We start from the raw sequence: 14577 nt of genomic DNA, 5'->3' as shown, positions 1-14577 counted from the left end.
GTGCCACCATCAAAAGCATGTCAAAGGTTTTCAACGTTGAAAAAGTTTTAGGAGAGGGTGGGGTTACTTTGGGACAGTAACCAAAACTGGTTTCTGACCAGCGTGTGGCCCTCATAGAGCTGGACTGGGAAGCTCGGTCCAAATCCCTCTTGAACAGTTTGGATAAATAAAATAAAAGCATTCACACGAACCACTGATTACAAACCACAACAAAACATTTTAAGATGGCAACATTTAATTTTTGGTCTTTGCCATTAGCTCAACAGACCTAAATTTATTCATTATAAACTTATTTACAGGATATACAAAAAAAAAAAACCTTCCAAACGCATGCCAATGCGCATGCGCAAACTCTTCCGGTAGCCATGGTAGAACCCGCCTCTACGACGGCGCAGCGTTACAGTAATGGTTGCCCCTTTTGTTCAATCGATTTCCTTACTTGTTCCATACACCATGAAATTATCTGGATGCTATACTGTTTCATAAACAGCGTTTTAATGCACCTGTGCGTTCTGCGGTCTCGTCTGGGATCAAGTAATAAATTAAAATCGATTCGAAAGCGTTCTGAGCTGCCCTGAGATGTCCGAAGCACGCAGTATTTCTTGAGGAACGCGGAGTAGTAAGTGTTCATTACGTTAGTCGACATGTGTAGCGTTACCGTGAAATGCTACTTTCAGTCACACTTTGACAATCGGTAGCTTATTTTTTTTTTGTTTTTCTGGTGGTGTATAGTTCTGTGATAGTTTTAGTAAACCATCGTGATTCACTGATTTGTGCCCTGAAAACACTAAAAGAGACGTTGGCGGTATCAGCATTGTTGCAGAGACATGAACCAACAAACGGGCCGTGGCTGACCTAATTAAACACGCTGTTATCATGTTGTAACCTCAAGTACCTCTGTTCTTTTGCTGCCCAGTGTAATGCACAGGGTGAGGTCAATATGGAGGGAAACGCTGGTTCTGAATGGTTCTAATCATCGGGCTGTCCTGCTGCCAACTTCAGACGCTGCTCAGGTTATTTTGGTCTTTTCTCATCAGCTGTGTCTCTTCCACATTGCTCTGTAACCATGATGACGTTTACCGTTGCTTAGCTGTTTTGGAGCAAAGCTACAGTCAAACGCTGCTAAACACAAACAGTGAAACACGCAGACCAACAGTTTGGACGAGAATTAAAACAGAACAGCGTGGTTTTGTGCGTGTGTTTGTAAAAATGTACATTATCTGTTGCTGCGCTGTTTGAAAAGTGTCTAAATGTTGTTTACTTGTTGTTGTTAGCATGCTAGCTAATAGCGCCAGCTGCAGCATTGTTTGGGAGCAAAAGGCTAGCGTTAGCTGGACTAAGATGGATTAACGTGGTCCTCTTGAAGGGTTTAAAGCTCCACATGAGTTGACTTGTGCGGAAAGTTGCTGTTTTCACCAGATGCTTGTTTAGTTTTTTGAAGCAGGTGATGTGCTGCTGTTTGCCACTGCCTGCTTCGTTCCAACGTGACTGAAACTTGTCAGGATGTTGACACAAACTGCACCTGTTGGTGGGCACTGAGCACCAGGACAGAAAAACTGTTAGTTTCCCATTGGGAGCATGTTCAGTTTGTGTTAAGGTACTTTTTTACAAGCAAAAATACATAAATAGGAGTGTGTGTGTGTGTATATATATATACACACACACACTCCTATTTATATGTATACAGTGAGGAAAAGAAGTATTTGAACACCCTGCATCTTTGCAAGTTCTCCCACTTAGAAATCCTGGAGGGGTCTGAATTTTTCATCTTAGGTGCATGTCCACTGTGAGAGACATAATCTAAATAAATAAAAAAAAATCAGGAAATCACAATTTAAGATTTTTTTAAATAATTAATTTGTGTGTTACTGCTGCCAATAAGTATTTGAACACGTGTGAAAATCAATGTTAATATTTGTTACAGTAGTCTTTGTTTGCTGTTCCAGAGGTCAAATGTTTCCTGTAGTGTTTCACCAGGTTCACTGCAGCAGAGAGTTTGGTCCATTCCTCCACACAGATCTTCTCTAGATCAGCCAGGTTTCTGAGCTGTCGCTGAGAAACAGAGTTTGAGCTCCCTCCAAAGATTTTCTATAGGGTTTATGTCTGGAGACTGGCTAGGCCACTCCAGAACCTTGATATGCTTCTTACGGAGCCACTCCTTGGTTCTCCTGGCTGTGTGCTTCGGGTCATTGTCATGTTGGAAGACCCAGCCACGACTCATCTTCAATGTTCTAACTGAGGGAAGGAGGTTGTTCCCCAAAATCTCACAATACATGGTCCTGGTCATCCTCTCCTTAATACAGTGCAGTCGTCCTGCCCCATGTGCAGAAAAACACCCCCAAAGCATGATGCTTCCACCCCCATGCTTCACAGCAGGGATGCCGTTTTTGGGATGCTACTCATCATTCTTCGTCCTCCAAACACAGCGAGTGGAATTAAGACCAACAAGTTCTATTTTGGTCTCATCTGACCACATAACTTTCCCCCATGACTCCTCTGGATCATCCAAATGGTCATGGGCAAACTTAAGACGGGCCTGGACGTGTTCTGATTTAAGCAGGGGAACCTTCTGTGCCATGCATGATTTTAAACTATGACATCTTAGTGTATTACCCACAGTAACCATGGAAACAGTGGTGCCAGCTTTCTTCAGGTCATTGACCAGCTCCTCCCGTGTAGTTCTGGGCTGATTCCTCACCTTTCTTATGATCACTGATACGCCACGAGGTGAGATCTTGCATGGAGCCCCAGTCCGATGGAGACTGACAGTCATGTTTAGCTTCTTCCATTTTCTAATAATTGCTCCAACAGTTGATCTTTTTTCACCAAGCTGCTTGACAAGTGCCCCGTAGCCCTTTCCACCCTTGTAGAGGTCTACAAGTTTGTCTCTGGTGTAGGGCTGCAACAACGAATCGATAAAATCGATAAAAATCAATAAAAATTGATGATTAAAAGCGTTGGCAATGAATTTCATTATCGATTCATTGTGTCGCACGATTATGCATCTTTCACGGCGCTGCGGAGCCGTTTCGGTTTGTTCACGGGCAGTTCATTGTCAATGCTGACTGACTGAATAAAGTTTGAAAAAAACAACAACTCTGCAGCGCGAGTTGAACAGAGCGAGGGGGAAGCAGAGCAGAGTGTTTTCAAAGGAAATTAAGTAAATTTTACAAATGACCAATGCAGCGAAAACTGTTCGACCAAAGTCCTACAAAGAGTGGGAGAACTTCACAAAGATAAAAAATGAGAAGCATGCCGCTTTGAAAATCACCGACACGACACGAGAGAACCACGGAGATGAAACGTAAACATGTCGGAGTCACGAGGAGGAGGAAGGAGCTGCAGTTGATACAACATGTCTCACTCCCAACTCGTGTTGCAGGTGAGTCTCTACAATTTAACACATTGTTCTGTTTCAAGAGAGAAAACGTAACGTCAGTCTGTCTGGGAGATGAAGCTGCTGTTTGTTTGTTTGTTTATCTGATTAATGACGGTGACAGAGAACGTATGTGTTACTTTTGATTTAATTTAATTGGTACAAGCAGTGTTTAAATGTGATTTATAAATAAACCTAACACAAAGTTAATAATTTAATGATTAAGCTTCAACTTTTAATTTGCTGGCAAAGTTTGAAGACCCTGCAGATTTGGCAGGATGAATTGCATTTAAACAGGAATTAAAGTAATTTATTACATCTACTCAAATGTGTGTAATTAAGTATTTTTTATGTGTGTGTGTGTGTGTGTGTGTTTAATTGCTCTTTTAGCTACTTTTGCCTGAACCTAACACTGTAAGTGAAACAAGGCATTTCTTGAGTTGCTGTTAATTATGCTATAAAACATATTTATTCTCTCATTCCAGAAAACAACAACAAACAACAACACTTCATGATGGACAGACATCATGGACACCACAGCAGCAGCTGTCTTCACTGAAATCATCCTTAAATGATCGTCACTGACATGAGGCCTCTGTCGATGGTTGAAGACGAAGGCTTCACTACAATGATCCACACTTTTAATCCAGGTTACAATAATCCACACTTTTAATCCAGGTTACAATATTCCACACTTTTAATCCAGGTTACACTCTTCCCTCAATGACACATTTTACAAAGTAGATACATATTGTGCAGGTATAAAGACACATTTGTATATATTTTTGTGTACATTTATTTTTTTAAGCTATTTGACTAACTTTTATTTTTATTATTCAATATTTTACTAACAGAATAGTCAAATAGCAACCTGTTTTTTGTGCGAATTGCTATGTCAGTCAAATGTTCAATTTTGGAATAAAGTGGTGGAAATTAAAACGTTGTGGGGTTTTTTGCCGATTCATTGATTAATCGAAAAAATAATCGGCCGATGAATCGATTATTGAAATAATCGTTAGTTGCAGCCCTACTCTGGTGTCTTCGGACAGCTCTTTGGTCTTAGCCATGTTAGTAGTTGGAGTCTTACTGATTGTGTGGGGTGGACAGGTGTCTTTATGCAGCTAACCACCTCAAACAGGTGCTTCTAGTTTAGAATAATCAGTGGAGTGGAGGTGGACTTTGTAGAGGCGGACTAACAGGTCTTTGAGGACCAGAATTGTTGCCGATTTCAAGTGTTCAAATACTTAATTGCAGCAGTAACACACAAATAAATTATTTAAAAAATCATACATTGTGATTTCCAGCATTTTTTTTAGATTATGTCTCTCAAAGTGGACAGACCCCTCCATGATTTCTAAGTGGGAGAACTTGCAAAGTTGCAGGGTGTTCAAATACTTATGTTGCTCACTGTATCAGTCATTTCAGAAAGTGAAAGTCGTATATTACATAGACACATTACACAAAGTGAAATATTTCAAACCTTTATTTCTTGCAATTTTGATGATTATTACTCTGTAGACTATGACTTACAGATTGTGAAAAAACACATTTCAGTGTCTCAGTAAATTATAATATTCCACAGCCAGCTTTTGGTACCTATGGCAGTGTGGGCAGGAGCCAAGTCCTGCTGGAAAATGAAATTAGCATCTCCATAAAGCTCATCAGCAGAAGGAAGCATGAAGTCTCTAAAATGTTCTGGTAGATGCTGCGTTGAATGTGGATTTCAGAAAACTCAGTGGACCAACACCACCAGAGGACATGGACCCAAACCATCCCAGACTGTGGAAACTGAAGCTGGACTTCAAGCAACATGGATTCTATTCATTTCAATTCAGTTTATTTTTATAGTGCCACGTCACAACAGAAGTCATCCCAGGACACTGAACAGAAACATTCATATGTGAAAATAAGTTAATAGAAACATCCATAGTTTAAGACTTTATCTGAGGAGCAGACTGCTTCGAGTTTAACTCCATCACAAACTCTCATCTTGAGCAAGCATGAAGACGACAGTGGAAAGGAAAAACTCCCTCATGAGGAAGAAACCTTTAGCAGAACCAGGCTCAGGACAAGCGGCCATCTGCTTCGACTGGGTTTGGTAGGAACAGATACACAATGGCAGGTCAAGAATCTCATGTTAAGATAGAAATAATATCAAATGAAAACTATTCAATTTTAACAATTCATTCAAGGAAATTAGGTCAATTTGTCCTCTTTGTTGTCTAAGCTTAAGGCACCATAACAAGCCAACCCTAACTATAGGATTTATCAAAAAAGAAAGTCTTAATCCTAGTCTTAAAACTGGACAATGTGTCAGTCTTACGGACAGAAACTGGAAGTTGGTTACACAAGAGAGGAGCCTGATAACTGAAAGATCTTCCTCCCATTCTGCTTTTGGAAACTCTAGGAACCACAAGTAAGCCTGCAGTCTGAGAGCCAAGTGCTCTGTTAGGAAAATATGGAACAATAAAATCTTGAATATAAGATGGAGCTAGGTTGTTGAGGGCTTTGTAGGTTAGAAGTACGATTTTGAATTATATTCTGGATTTGACAGGGAGCCAGTGGAGAGAAGCTAAAACTGGAGAGATAGGATCCCTCCTACTAACTCCAGTTAAGACTCTGGCAGCAGCATTCTGGACCTCTCCACTCTTCCTCCAGACTCTGGGACCTTGATTTCCAAATGACGTGAAATGTACTTTCATCTGGAAAGAGGACGTTGGATCACTGAGCAACAGTCCAGTTATTTTTTGTCCTCAGCAGGTAAGACACTTCTGAGGTCTCTGGTTCAGGAGTGGCTGGACTTGAGGAATGAGACATTTGTAGCTCATGTCTGGAGTTTATCAGCTGCTCAGGGTGTGACACCAGGAGTTTACAATATTGAACCTTTTCACGATATTCTAATTTTCTGAGACACTTTTTGGTTTTTCATTATCTGTAAGTCATAATCATCAATATTACAAGAAATAAAGGCTTGAAATATTTTACTTTGTGAAATGAATCTATGTAATATATGAGCTTCACTTTCTGAAATGACTGACAAAAAAAATGAACATTTTAAAAGTACAGTATTCTACCGTAATTTTTTTAGATGCACCTGTGTGTGTCCACGCGTGCATGCGAGTGTGTATAATTGTGCATCCAGTTCAACTAATTTATAGTTAGTTTATATAGCAACAATTCATGTGGGTGAGTTGTTAACAGAGATTAGAGAAGGTGAGCCTGTGTTCAAGAGGTCGCCAGCTCGAATTCCCTACCGTTACATCAAAATATGGGTGGGAAAGGTAGAGCACCCACACCAGCCTTCACCCTCATTTGCTCTGGGCCCTTGAGCAAGGCTTTTAATCCCCTAAGGCAACCCTCTGCTCCCCACATGTGGGGTTGTGGTATCTCAGTAGTCAGTGGTTACGTCAGGAAGGACATTTGGTTAAAAAAAAAAAAACAGTTGCCAAATCTTTGCACAAGTTACCTTGCTGTGGTAAGCCCTGAAGACGGGAGCAGCCGAAAGAAGAAAAAAAAAAACTATATCCATTCATCCATCCATCCATCCATCCATTTTCTTCCGCTTATCAGTGGGGCGGGTCGTGGGGGTAGCAGCTTAAGTAGGGAGGCCCAGACTTCCTTCTCCCCAGCCACTTGGGCCAGCTTCTCCAGGGGAATCTCGAGGCGTTCCCAGGCCAGCCGAGAAACATAGTCCCTCCAGCGTGTCCTGGGTCTTCCTCTGGGTCTCCTCCCAGTGGGATGTGTCCGGAACACCTCACCAGGGAGGTGTCCAGGAGGCATCCTAAACAGATGCCCGAGCCACCTCAACTGGCTCCTCTCGATGTGGAGAAGCAGCGGCTCTACTCTGAGTCCCTCCCGGATGATCGAGCTTCTCACCCTATCTCTAAGGGAGAGCCCAGACACCTTGCGGAAAAAAATTATTTTGGCCGCTTGTATTCAAGATCTCGTTCTTTCGGTCACAACCCAAAGCTCATGATCATAGATGAGGGTAGGAATGTAGATGGATCGGTAAACTGAGAGCTTTGCCTTTTGACTCAGCTCTCTCTTCACCACGACAGACCTGTACAGCACCTGCTTCACTGCAGACGCTGCACCTATCCACCTATCAATCTCACGTTCCATTTTTCCCTCATTCATGAACAAGACCCCAAGATACTTGAACTCCTCCACTTGGGGCAGGACCTCCTGCCTGACCTGGAGAGGGCACTCTACCCGTTTCCGGCTCAAGACCATGGCCTCAGATTTGGAGGAACTGATCCTCATCCTGGCCGTGTCGCACTCGGCTGCAAACCACTCCAGCGAAAGCTGTAATCATGATCTGATGAAGCCAATAGGACCACATCATTTGCAAAAAGCAGAGACGCAATCCTAAGGCCACCAAAACGGATCCCCTCAACACCTTGGCTGCGCCTAGAAATTCTGTCCATAAAAGTTATGAACAGAATCAGTGACAAAGGGCAACCTTGGCGGAGTCCAGCTCTCACTGGGAACAAGCCCGACTTACTGCCGGCAATGCGGACCAGGCTCTGACAACGGTCATACAGGGACCTAACAGCCCATATCAAAGGGCCCGGTACCCCATACTCCCAGAGTACGCCCCACAGGGTTCCCCGAGGGACGCGGTCGAACGCCTTCTCCAAGTCCACAAAGCACATGTAGACCGGTTGGGCAAACTCCCATGCACCCTCCAGGACCCTGCTGAGAGTGTAGAGCTGGTCCAGTGTTCCACGACCAGGACGAAAACCGTACTGCTCCTCCTGAATCCGAGGTTCGACTATCTGATGGACCCTCCTCTCCAGAACCCCCGAATAGACCTTACCAGGGAGGCTTAAGATCGTGATCCCCCTGTAGTTGGAACACACTCTGCGGTCCCCCTTTTTGAATAGGGGGACCAGCACCCCGGTCTGCCAATCCAGGGGAACTTCCCCCGATGTCCACGCAATATTGCAGAGTCGCGTAAGCCATCAAAACCCTACAACATCCAGAGCCTTAAGGAACTCCGGGGGAATCTCATCCACCCCTGGGGCCCTGCCACCAAGGAGGGTTTTAACCACCTCGGTGACCTCAGCACCAGAGATTTGAGGGCCCGACCCAGAGTCCCCAGGCTCCAGTTCCTCAGTGGAAGACATGCCGGTGGGATTGAGGAGGTCTTCAAAGTATTCTGCCCACCAACCCACGACATCCCGAATTGAGGTCAGTAGCACACCACCCCTACTATAAACAGTGTTGGTGGTGTACCGCTTTCCCCCCCGAGACACCGGATGGTGGACCAGAATCGCCTCGAAGCCATGCGGAAGTCGTTCTCCATGGCCTCTCCGAACTCCTCCCATGCCCGAGTTTTTGCCTCAGCGACCACCCAAGCCGCATGTCGCTTGGACTGCCAGTACCCATCAGCTGCTTCCAGGGTCCCACAGGTCAAAAAGGCCTGATAGGACTCCTTCTTAAGCTTGACAGCATCCCTCACCACCGGTGTCCACCACCGGGTTCGAGGGTTGCTGCTGCGACAGGCACCGACAACCTTGCCGCCACAGCTCCAGTAAACCGCCTGGACAATAGAGGCACGGAACATGGCTCACTCAGACGCAATGTCCCCCACCTCCCCCGGAACATGTTCCATGTTCTCCCGGAGGTGGGAGTTAAAGCTCCGTCTCACAGGAGACTCTGCCAGACCTTCCCAGCAAACCCTTACATTACGTTTGGGCCTGCCAGGTCTGACCGGCATCCTCCCCCACCATTGGAGCCAACTCACCACCAGGTAGTGATCAGTGGACAGCTCCACCCCCTCTTCACCCCAGTGTCCAAGACATGTGGCCGCAGATCAGATGAGACGACGACAAAGTCGATCATCAAACTGCGGCCTAGGGTGTCCTGGTGCCAAGAGCACATATGGACACCCTTATGCTTGAACAAGGTGTTCGTTATGGACAATCCATGACAAGCACACAAGTCCAACAACAGAACACCACTCGGTTTTAGATCGGGGGGGCCGTTCCTCCCAAACACACCCCTCCAGGTCTCACTGTCATTGCCCACGTGAGCATTGAAGTCTCCCAGCAGAACAAGGGAGTCCCCAGGAGGTGCACTTTCTAGTACCCCCTCCAAGGACTCCAAAAAGGGTGGATAATCTGAACTGCTGTTTGGTGCATAAACACAAATGACAGTCAGAACCCATCCCCCCAGACGTAGGCGGAGGGAGGCCACCCTCTCATTCACCGGGGTGAACCCCAACACACAGGCACCAAGATGGGGGGCAATAAGTATGCCCATTCCTGCTCGGCGCCTCTCACCAGGGACAACTTCAGAGTGGAAGAGTGTCCAACCCCTCTCAAGGAAACTGGTTCCAGAGCCATGTGTGAGTCCGACTATTTCTAGCCGGAACCCCTCAACCTCACACACCAGCTCGGGCTCCTTCCCCACCCGTGAGGTGACATTCCACGTCCCAATAGCCAGCTTCTGTAGCCGAGGATCAGACTGCCAGGGTCTCCGCTCTCAGCCACCACCCATCGCACATTGCACCTGACCCCTTTGGCCCCTCCCGCAGGTGGTGAGCCCATGGGAAGGGGGAGCCACGTCTCCTCTTCGGGCTGTGCCCGGCCGAGCTCCATGGGTAAAGGCCACGTCCGGGCGAGGGAACATCAAGTCCATTTCTTTTTCTCATCATAGGGGTGTTTGGGCTGCACTTTTTCTGGTCCCTCACCTAGGACCTGTCTGCCTTGGGTGACCCTACTAGGCCCTGACACCATAGCTCCTAGGATCATTTGGACACTCAAACCCCTCCACCACGGTAAGGTGGCAGCCCAGGGAGGGGAAATATCTATACATAAAAAAAACTACTTGGATCTAGGTTAAAGTCAGGGTGCTGAGGGAGAAGCTGTGGTGTCTGTGTAAATCTGGAGTGGCAGAGAAGTTTGTTAGTCTGGTACAGGACATGTATGAGGACAGCAGGACAGTGATGCGATCTGCTGTAGGAATGACAGATAGCTTCAAGGCGGAGGTGAGAGTTCACCAAGGATTGGCTCTGAGACCCTTCTTATCTGTTCAGATGAGGTCAGGCAGGAATGTAGAAATGTGGTCAGTTTGTCCTGCCTAGCTTTTGGCAACATAACTAAGAGGTCTCTGCGCTGCCTCTCATTCTACAGTTAGAAACTTTAGGAACCACAAGTAAACCTGCAGCATGGGAGTGAAGTGGCCTGTTTGGGAAATATGGAACAATAAGGTCTTTAATATAAATCAGAGCTTGGTTGTTCAGAGCTTTGCATGTTAGAAAAAAAGGTAGATTATATTCTGAATTTTACATTGAGCCTGTGAGAGAAGCTAAAATTCGAGAACTGTAACCTCTCATCAGAACTCTAGTAGCAGAATTTTTAATCAACTTAAGACATTTTTGAGGGTTTTTTTTAACATCCAAATATAAAAATATATATAATAGCCCAATCTAGAAGTGATAAATGCATGGATCAGTTTTTCTGCATTAACAGTGTTATTTGAGAAGAAAGTACTGAATTAATTACATAGTCTAGTCAAACATTTTGTTCATTTTCCAGTTTGGGCCTTTTTACAGATGTATTATTTATAATTTGATTTGATTATTTTGCCTGTGAAATGTGATGTAATTAATATCAGGTAAATATACATACTGAAGAAATCTGATAGTACCTTAAATTGTACAGAAACACAGAACTGAAGTAAATGTATTTATTTAATGTCCAACAGTCTCTAGTGTATCTAAAAAAGTTAAGTCTGGTCCTCTGGATAAAAAAAAAAAAAAAAAAAACTCAACAAAAAAACTGTATAAACGTTTCGTTTTCATCCGAAAGACTTCTTCAGTATGAGGTGCTGTGTTCAGCTCAGTCTTATAAGTGAACTACATGCAGTCACATCTTGTCTCATCTCACTTAAATTTTCCATAATGCTACCAAGTAGCCCATCATTCTGTTGGCATTTATACACAATATTGCATCTGATGGTTTATGGTTACTATTTGTGTTCTCCTATTTCAGATGTAAAGTTGAACACTACAGAGGTTATTGGCACAATGGGGCTGGATTTTGATGTAAAGACATTCTGTCACAATCTGCGGGCCACCAAGCCTCCATATGAGTGCCCCGTGGAGACTTGCCGAAAAGTGTACAAGAGCTACAGCGGCATTGAGTATCACCTCTACCACTACGATCATGATAACCCAACTCCTGCTCAGGTTTTGCCCAATAAGAAGAGGAAGGGACGGCCTCCTCGCGCCTCACTGGCTGGTTCAGGGGATACGGATGACGGTGGAGGCAATGGAGGTGGAGGACCAGGTCTTGTAAGGAACGCACCATGTAGCCCCAACCAGTCAGAGCGCTCTCACTCCCCTGGGAGAGATACCATGACCTATGCCCAAGCACAGCGTATGGTGGAGCTGGAAATCCAGGGACGTGTTCACCGTATAAGCATCTTTGAGAACATTGATGTGGTGTCAGAGGAAGACAGCGATGCAGAGGATGCACCGCCATCTGGAACTGGTAGCTGTGGAGGAGGTGTGTGTAACGGTAGTGACAGTGGAGCTGGAGGCAGCGAAGTGGTAGGAAGCGGTAAGGATCGTTCAGATATTCCATCCTCTAATGGGGGCAAAGCCACGCCGAAAACTGGGAAGCATAAGAGTAAAGATAAGAAAAAGGATGGCTCATCTTATCACAACCCTCAGTCTGGCCTTGCTGTCAAGCTCCCAGAGGCTGTGTTTAGAGAACTGGACCAAGAAAGACCTGACGCCCCTCTCCGTCCTTTATCATACTACAGGTCTGTAAATAAATAGCCATAAGAATGTTAAGAAAACAGTATGGCTGTCACCATAACAAGCTTATTTGCAAAGATTGTTTTCCAAATCTTAAGCATTTGTATTTCTATCAAACCCTTTTTCGTTTGTTCACTCTCCTGTCTGAACTTAAGGTACATTGAGAAGTCAGTGGAGGAGCTGGATGAGGAGGTAGAGTATGACATGGATGAGGAGGACTACATTTGGCTTGGCATCATGAACGACAAGCGGCGGCGTGATGGCGTGACACCCATCCCTCAGGAGGTTTTTGAGTATCTCATGGACCGCTTAGAGAAGGAGTCCTACTTTGAAAGTCACAACAAGGTACCCATGAATCCACATACAAGGACCAAGATGCTATTTTAAATGTTTCATTTAACTCTGATGTGTTTTTCTGCTCACTCTCTCAGGCAGACCCCAGTACCTTGATTGATGAAGATGCTGTTTGCTGTATTTGTAATGATGGAGAGTGTCAGAACAGCAATGTGATCCTGTTTTGTGACATGTGCAATCTGGCAGTGCACCAAGAGTGTTATGGTGTGCCCTATATCCCCGAGGGTCAGTGGTTATGTCGGCGCTGCCTGCAGTCACCAAGCAGAGCTGTGGACTGTGCTCTGTGTCCTAACAAGGGAGGTGCTTTCAAACAGACAGACGATGGACGCTGGGCTCATGTAGTGTGTGCCCTTTGGATCCCAGAGGTAAATGCATACATTGCTACACACATTTTATTAGAATTGCATAATATTAGTGCAGTTTAGATATTGTGACTGTGAGGACGTGCAGCTATTTTTCACACAACAATTCAGAAAAAGTCAGGATAATGTGGAAAATGTAAATAAATACAAAATGAAATAATTTTCAAATATCATAAATACACTTTTGACTTATAGTGGAACATAGTAAACACATCAAGTATTGAACATAAGACGTTCTATCATTTTTTGGGGGAAAAAGTCATTTTGAATTTGATGGCAGCAACACATCTCTAAGAGGGGACAGAGACAACAAAAGGCTGTAAAAGCAAGTGGTACGAATAAGAAACGGCTGAAGTGGAATTTTGAAACTAATTTGGTTAATTACTTAATTGGTTATTAACTCTCTCAGTTTGGTATCACACTGTTCTATGTCCTCTGGTGAGATGTTGAAGAAATTAATACCTGGAATATTGTTGTGGCAGATTTCCATTAAATCCTCAGTGTTCAAGATTAGGTCCGTATCTGAACACTGAAAACTGGCCTTTGTCAGTAACTTCTTCACCGTCTCACCTATGTCATTACAGGAGCTCTTACCGTGATAAAGTCCTCTTCATGATCACATAAATTTGTAAAACTTTTTATTTGTGTATTGGGCAGCTATCTGTGCGGGAAAAAAATCAATCTATCAACCAACTATTGATATTTAATTTCCCTTTGGGAATAATAAAGTATTTTTGAATTTGAATTTGAACTTTATTTGTGCACATAGGTAGATTTAATGAGCTCAGTTACAATGCCGGTCACTGAGGGCACATCCATTCATCACAAATGATGGATTCATTTTCATATCTTGAAATTGTGTTTCAAAATATGGAATGACAACACTTAAAACAGTATGCACAGAAACTGTTGAATATTCCCTAATGTCACCAACAACACACATTTTGTTCAAGATTTCAATCAGCAGATCAGATATGCCACAAGGGGATGTAATGTCACTTGTTTATTTCCCAGTAGAAATTCTGACTAGCATGCTGTACAGCATATGATAAATTTTCTTTAGTCACCTTGCAGTATTATAATCATCTAACAGTGTCATGTTCTCCTTTAGTTCCTTCAAATATAAACTTTAACTTTGTCTGTAAAACTATGCCTGGTGATCTTCACTTTGGTGTCAAAATGTGCCATCTGGTAGCAAATAGAAAAGTACTTAGCTATTTCTTTACTGCAGTGGTGCTTGAAAGTTTGTGAACCCTTTAGAGTTTTCTATATTTCTGCATAAATATGACCTAAAACATCATCAGGTTTTCACACAAATCCTAAAAGTAGATAAAAAGAACCCAGTTAATGAGACAAAAACATTGTACTTGGTCATTTATTTATTGAGGCAAATGATCCAATATTACATATTTGTGTAACTCTCCCTGTGTTATGGTAAATGGACTGTACTTATCTAGTTCTTTTCAATCTGATCATGATACTCTAAGCTCTTTACACTACAATCTGCACTGTCATTTACCCATTCATACAGCAATCTACTATATCTATACAAAGAATAATCAGAGCTTTATCACATTCATGCACCGATGGGACACACATCAGAGGCAATGAGGGGTTCAGTGTCTTGCCCAGGGACACTTCGGCATGTGACTACTGGTGGGATCGAACCTCCAACTCTTGCATTACACACACACACACACACACACACACACACA

The 14577-nt window shown here is 43.8% G+C and overlaps 1 protein-coding gene across 1 annotated transcript in view; it reads left to right on the top strand.

Annotated features, from left to right (window-relative positions):
- The first annotated feature begins 372 nt into the window (after positions 1-372).
- brpf1 (bromodomain and PHD finger containing, 1) overlaps positions 373-14577 on the top strand; it is a 45697-nt gene continuing 31492 nt past the window's right edge. Inside the window, exons 1-4 of the mRNA XM_037684714.1 lie at positions 373-619; positions 11377-12151; positions 12302-12491; positions 12578-12865. Coding sequence (XP_037540642.1) covers positions 11412-12151; positions 12302-12491; positions 12578-12865 — 1218 coding nt within the window. The 5' untranslated portion in view covers positions 373-619; positions 11377-11411. The remainder of the gene's footprint in view (positions 620-11376; positions 12152-12301; positions 12492-12577; positions 12866-14577) is intronic.

The sequence above is a fragment of the Nematolebias whitei genome, chromosome 11 (genome assembly GCF_014905685.2).
Source record: "Nematolebias whitei isolate Nwh7 chromosome 11, NemWhi1, whole genome shotgun sequence".
Taxonomy (NCBI): domain Eukaryota; kingdom Metazoa; phylum Chordata; class Actinopteri; order Cyprinodontiformes; family Rivulidae; genus Nematolebias; species Nematolebias whitei.
This window is presented reverse-complemented; position numbering and strand designations above follow the sequence as displayed.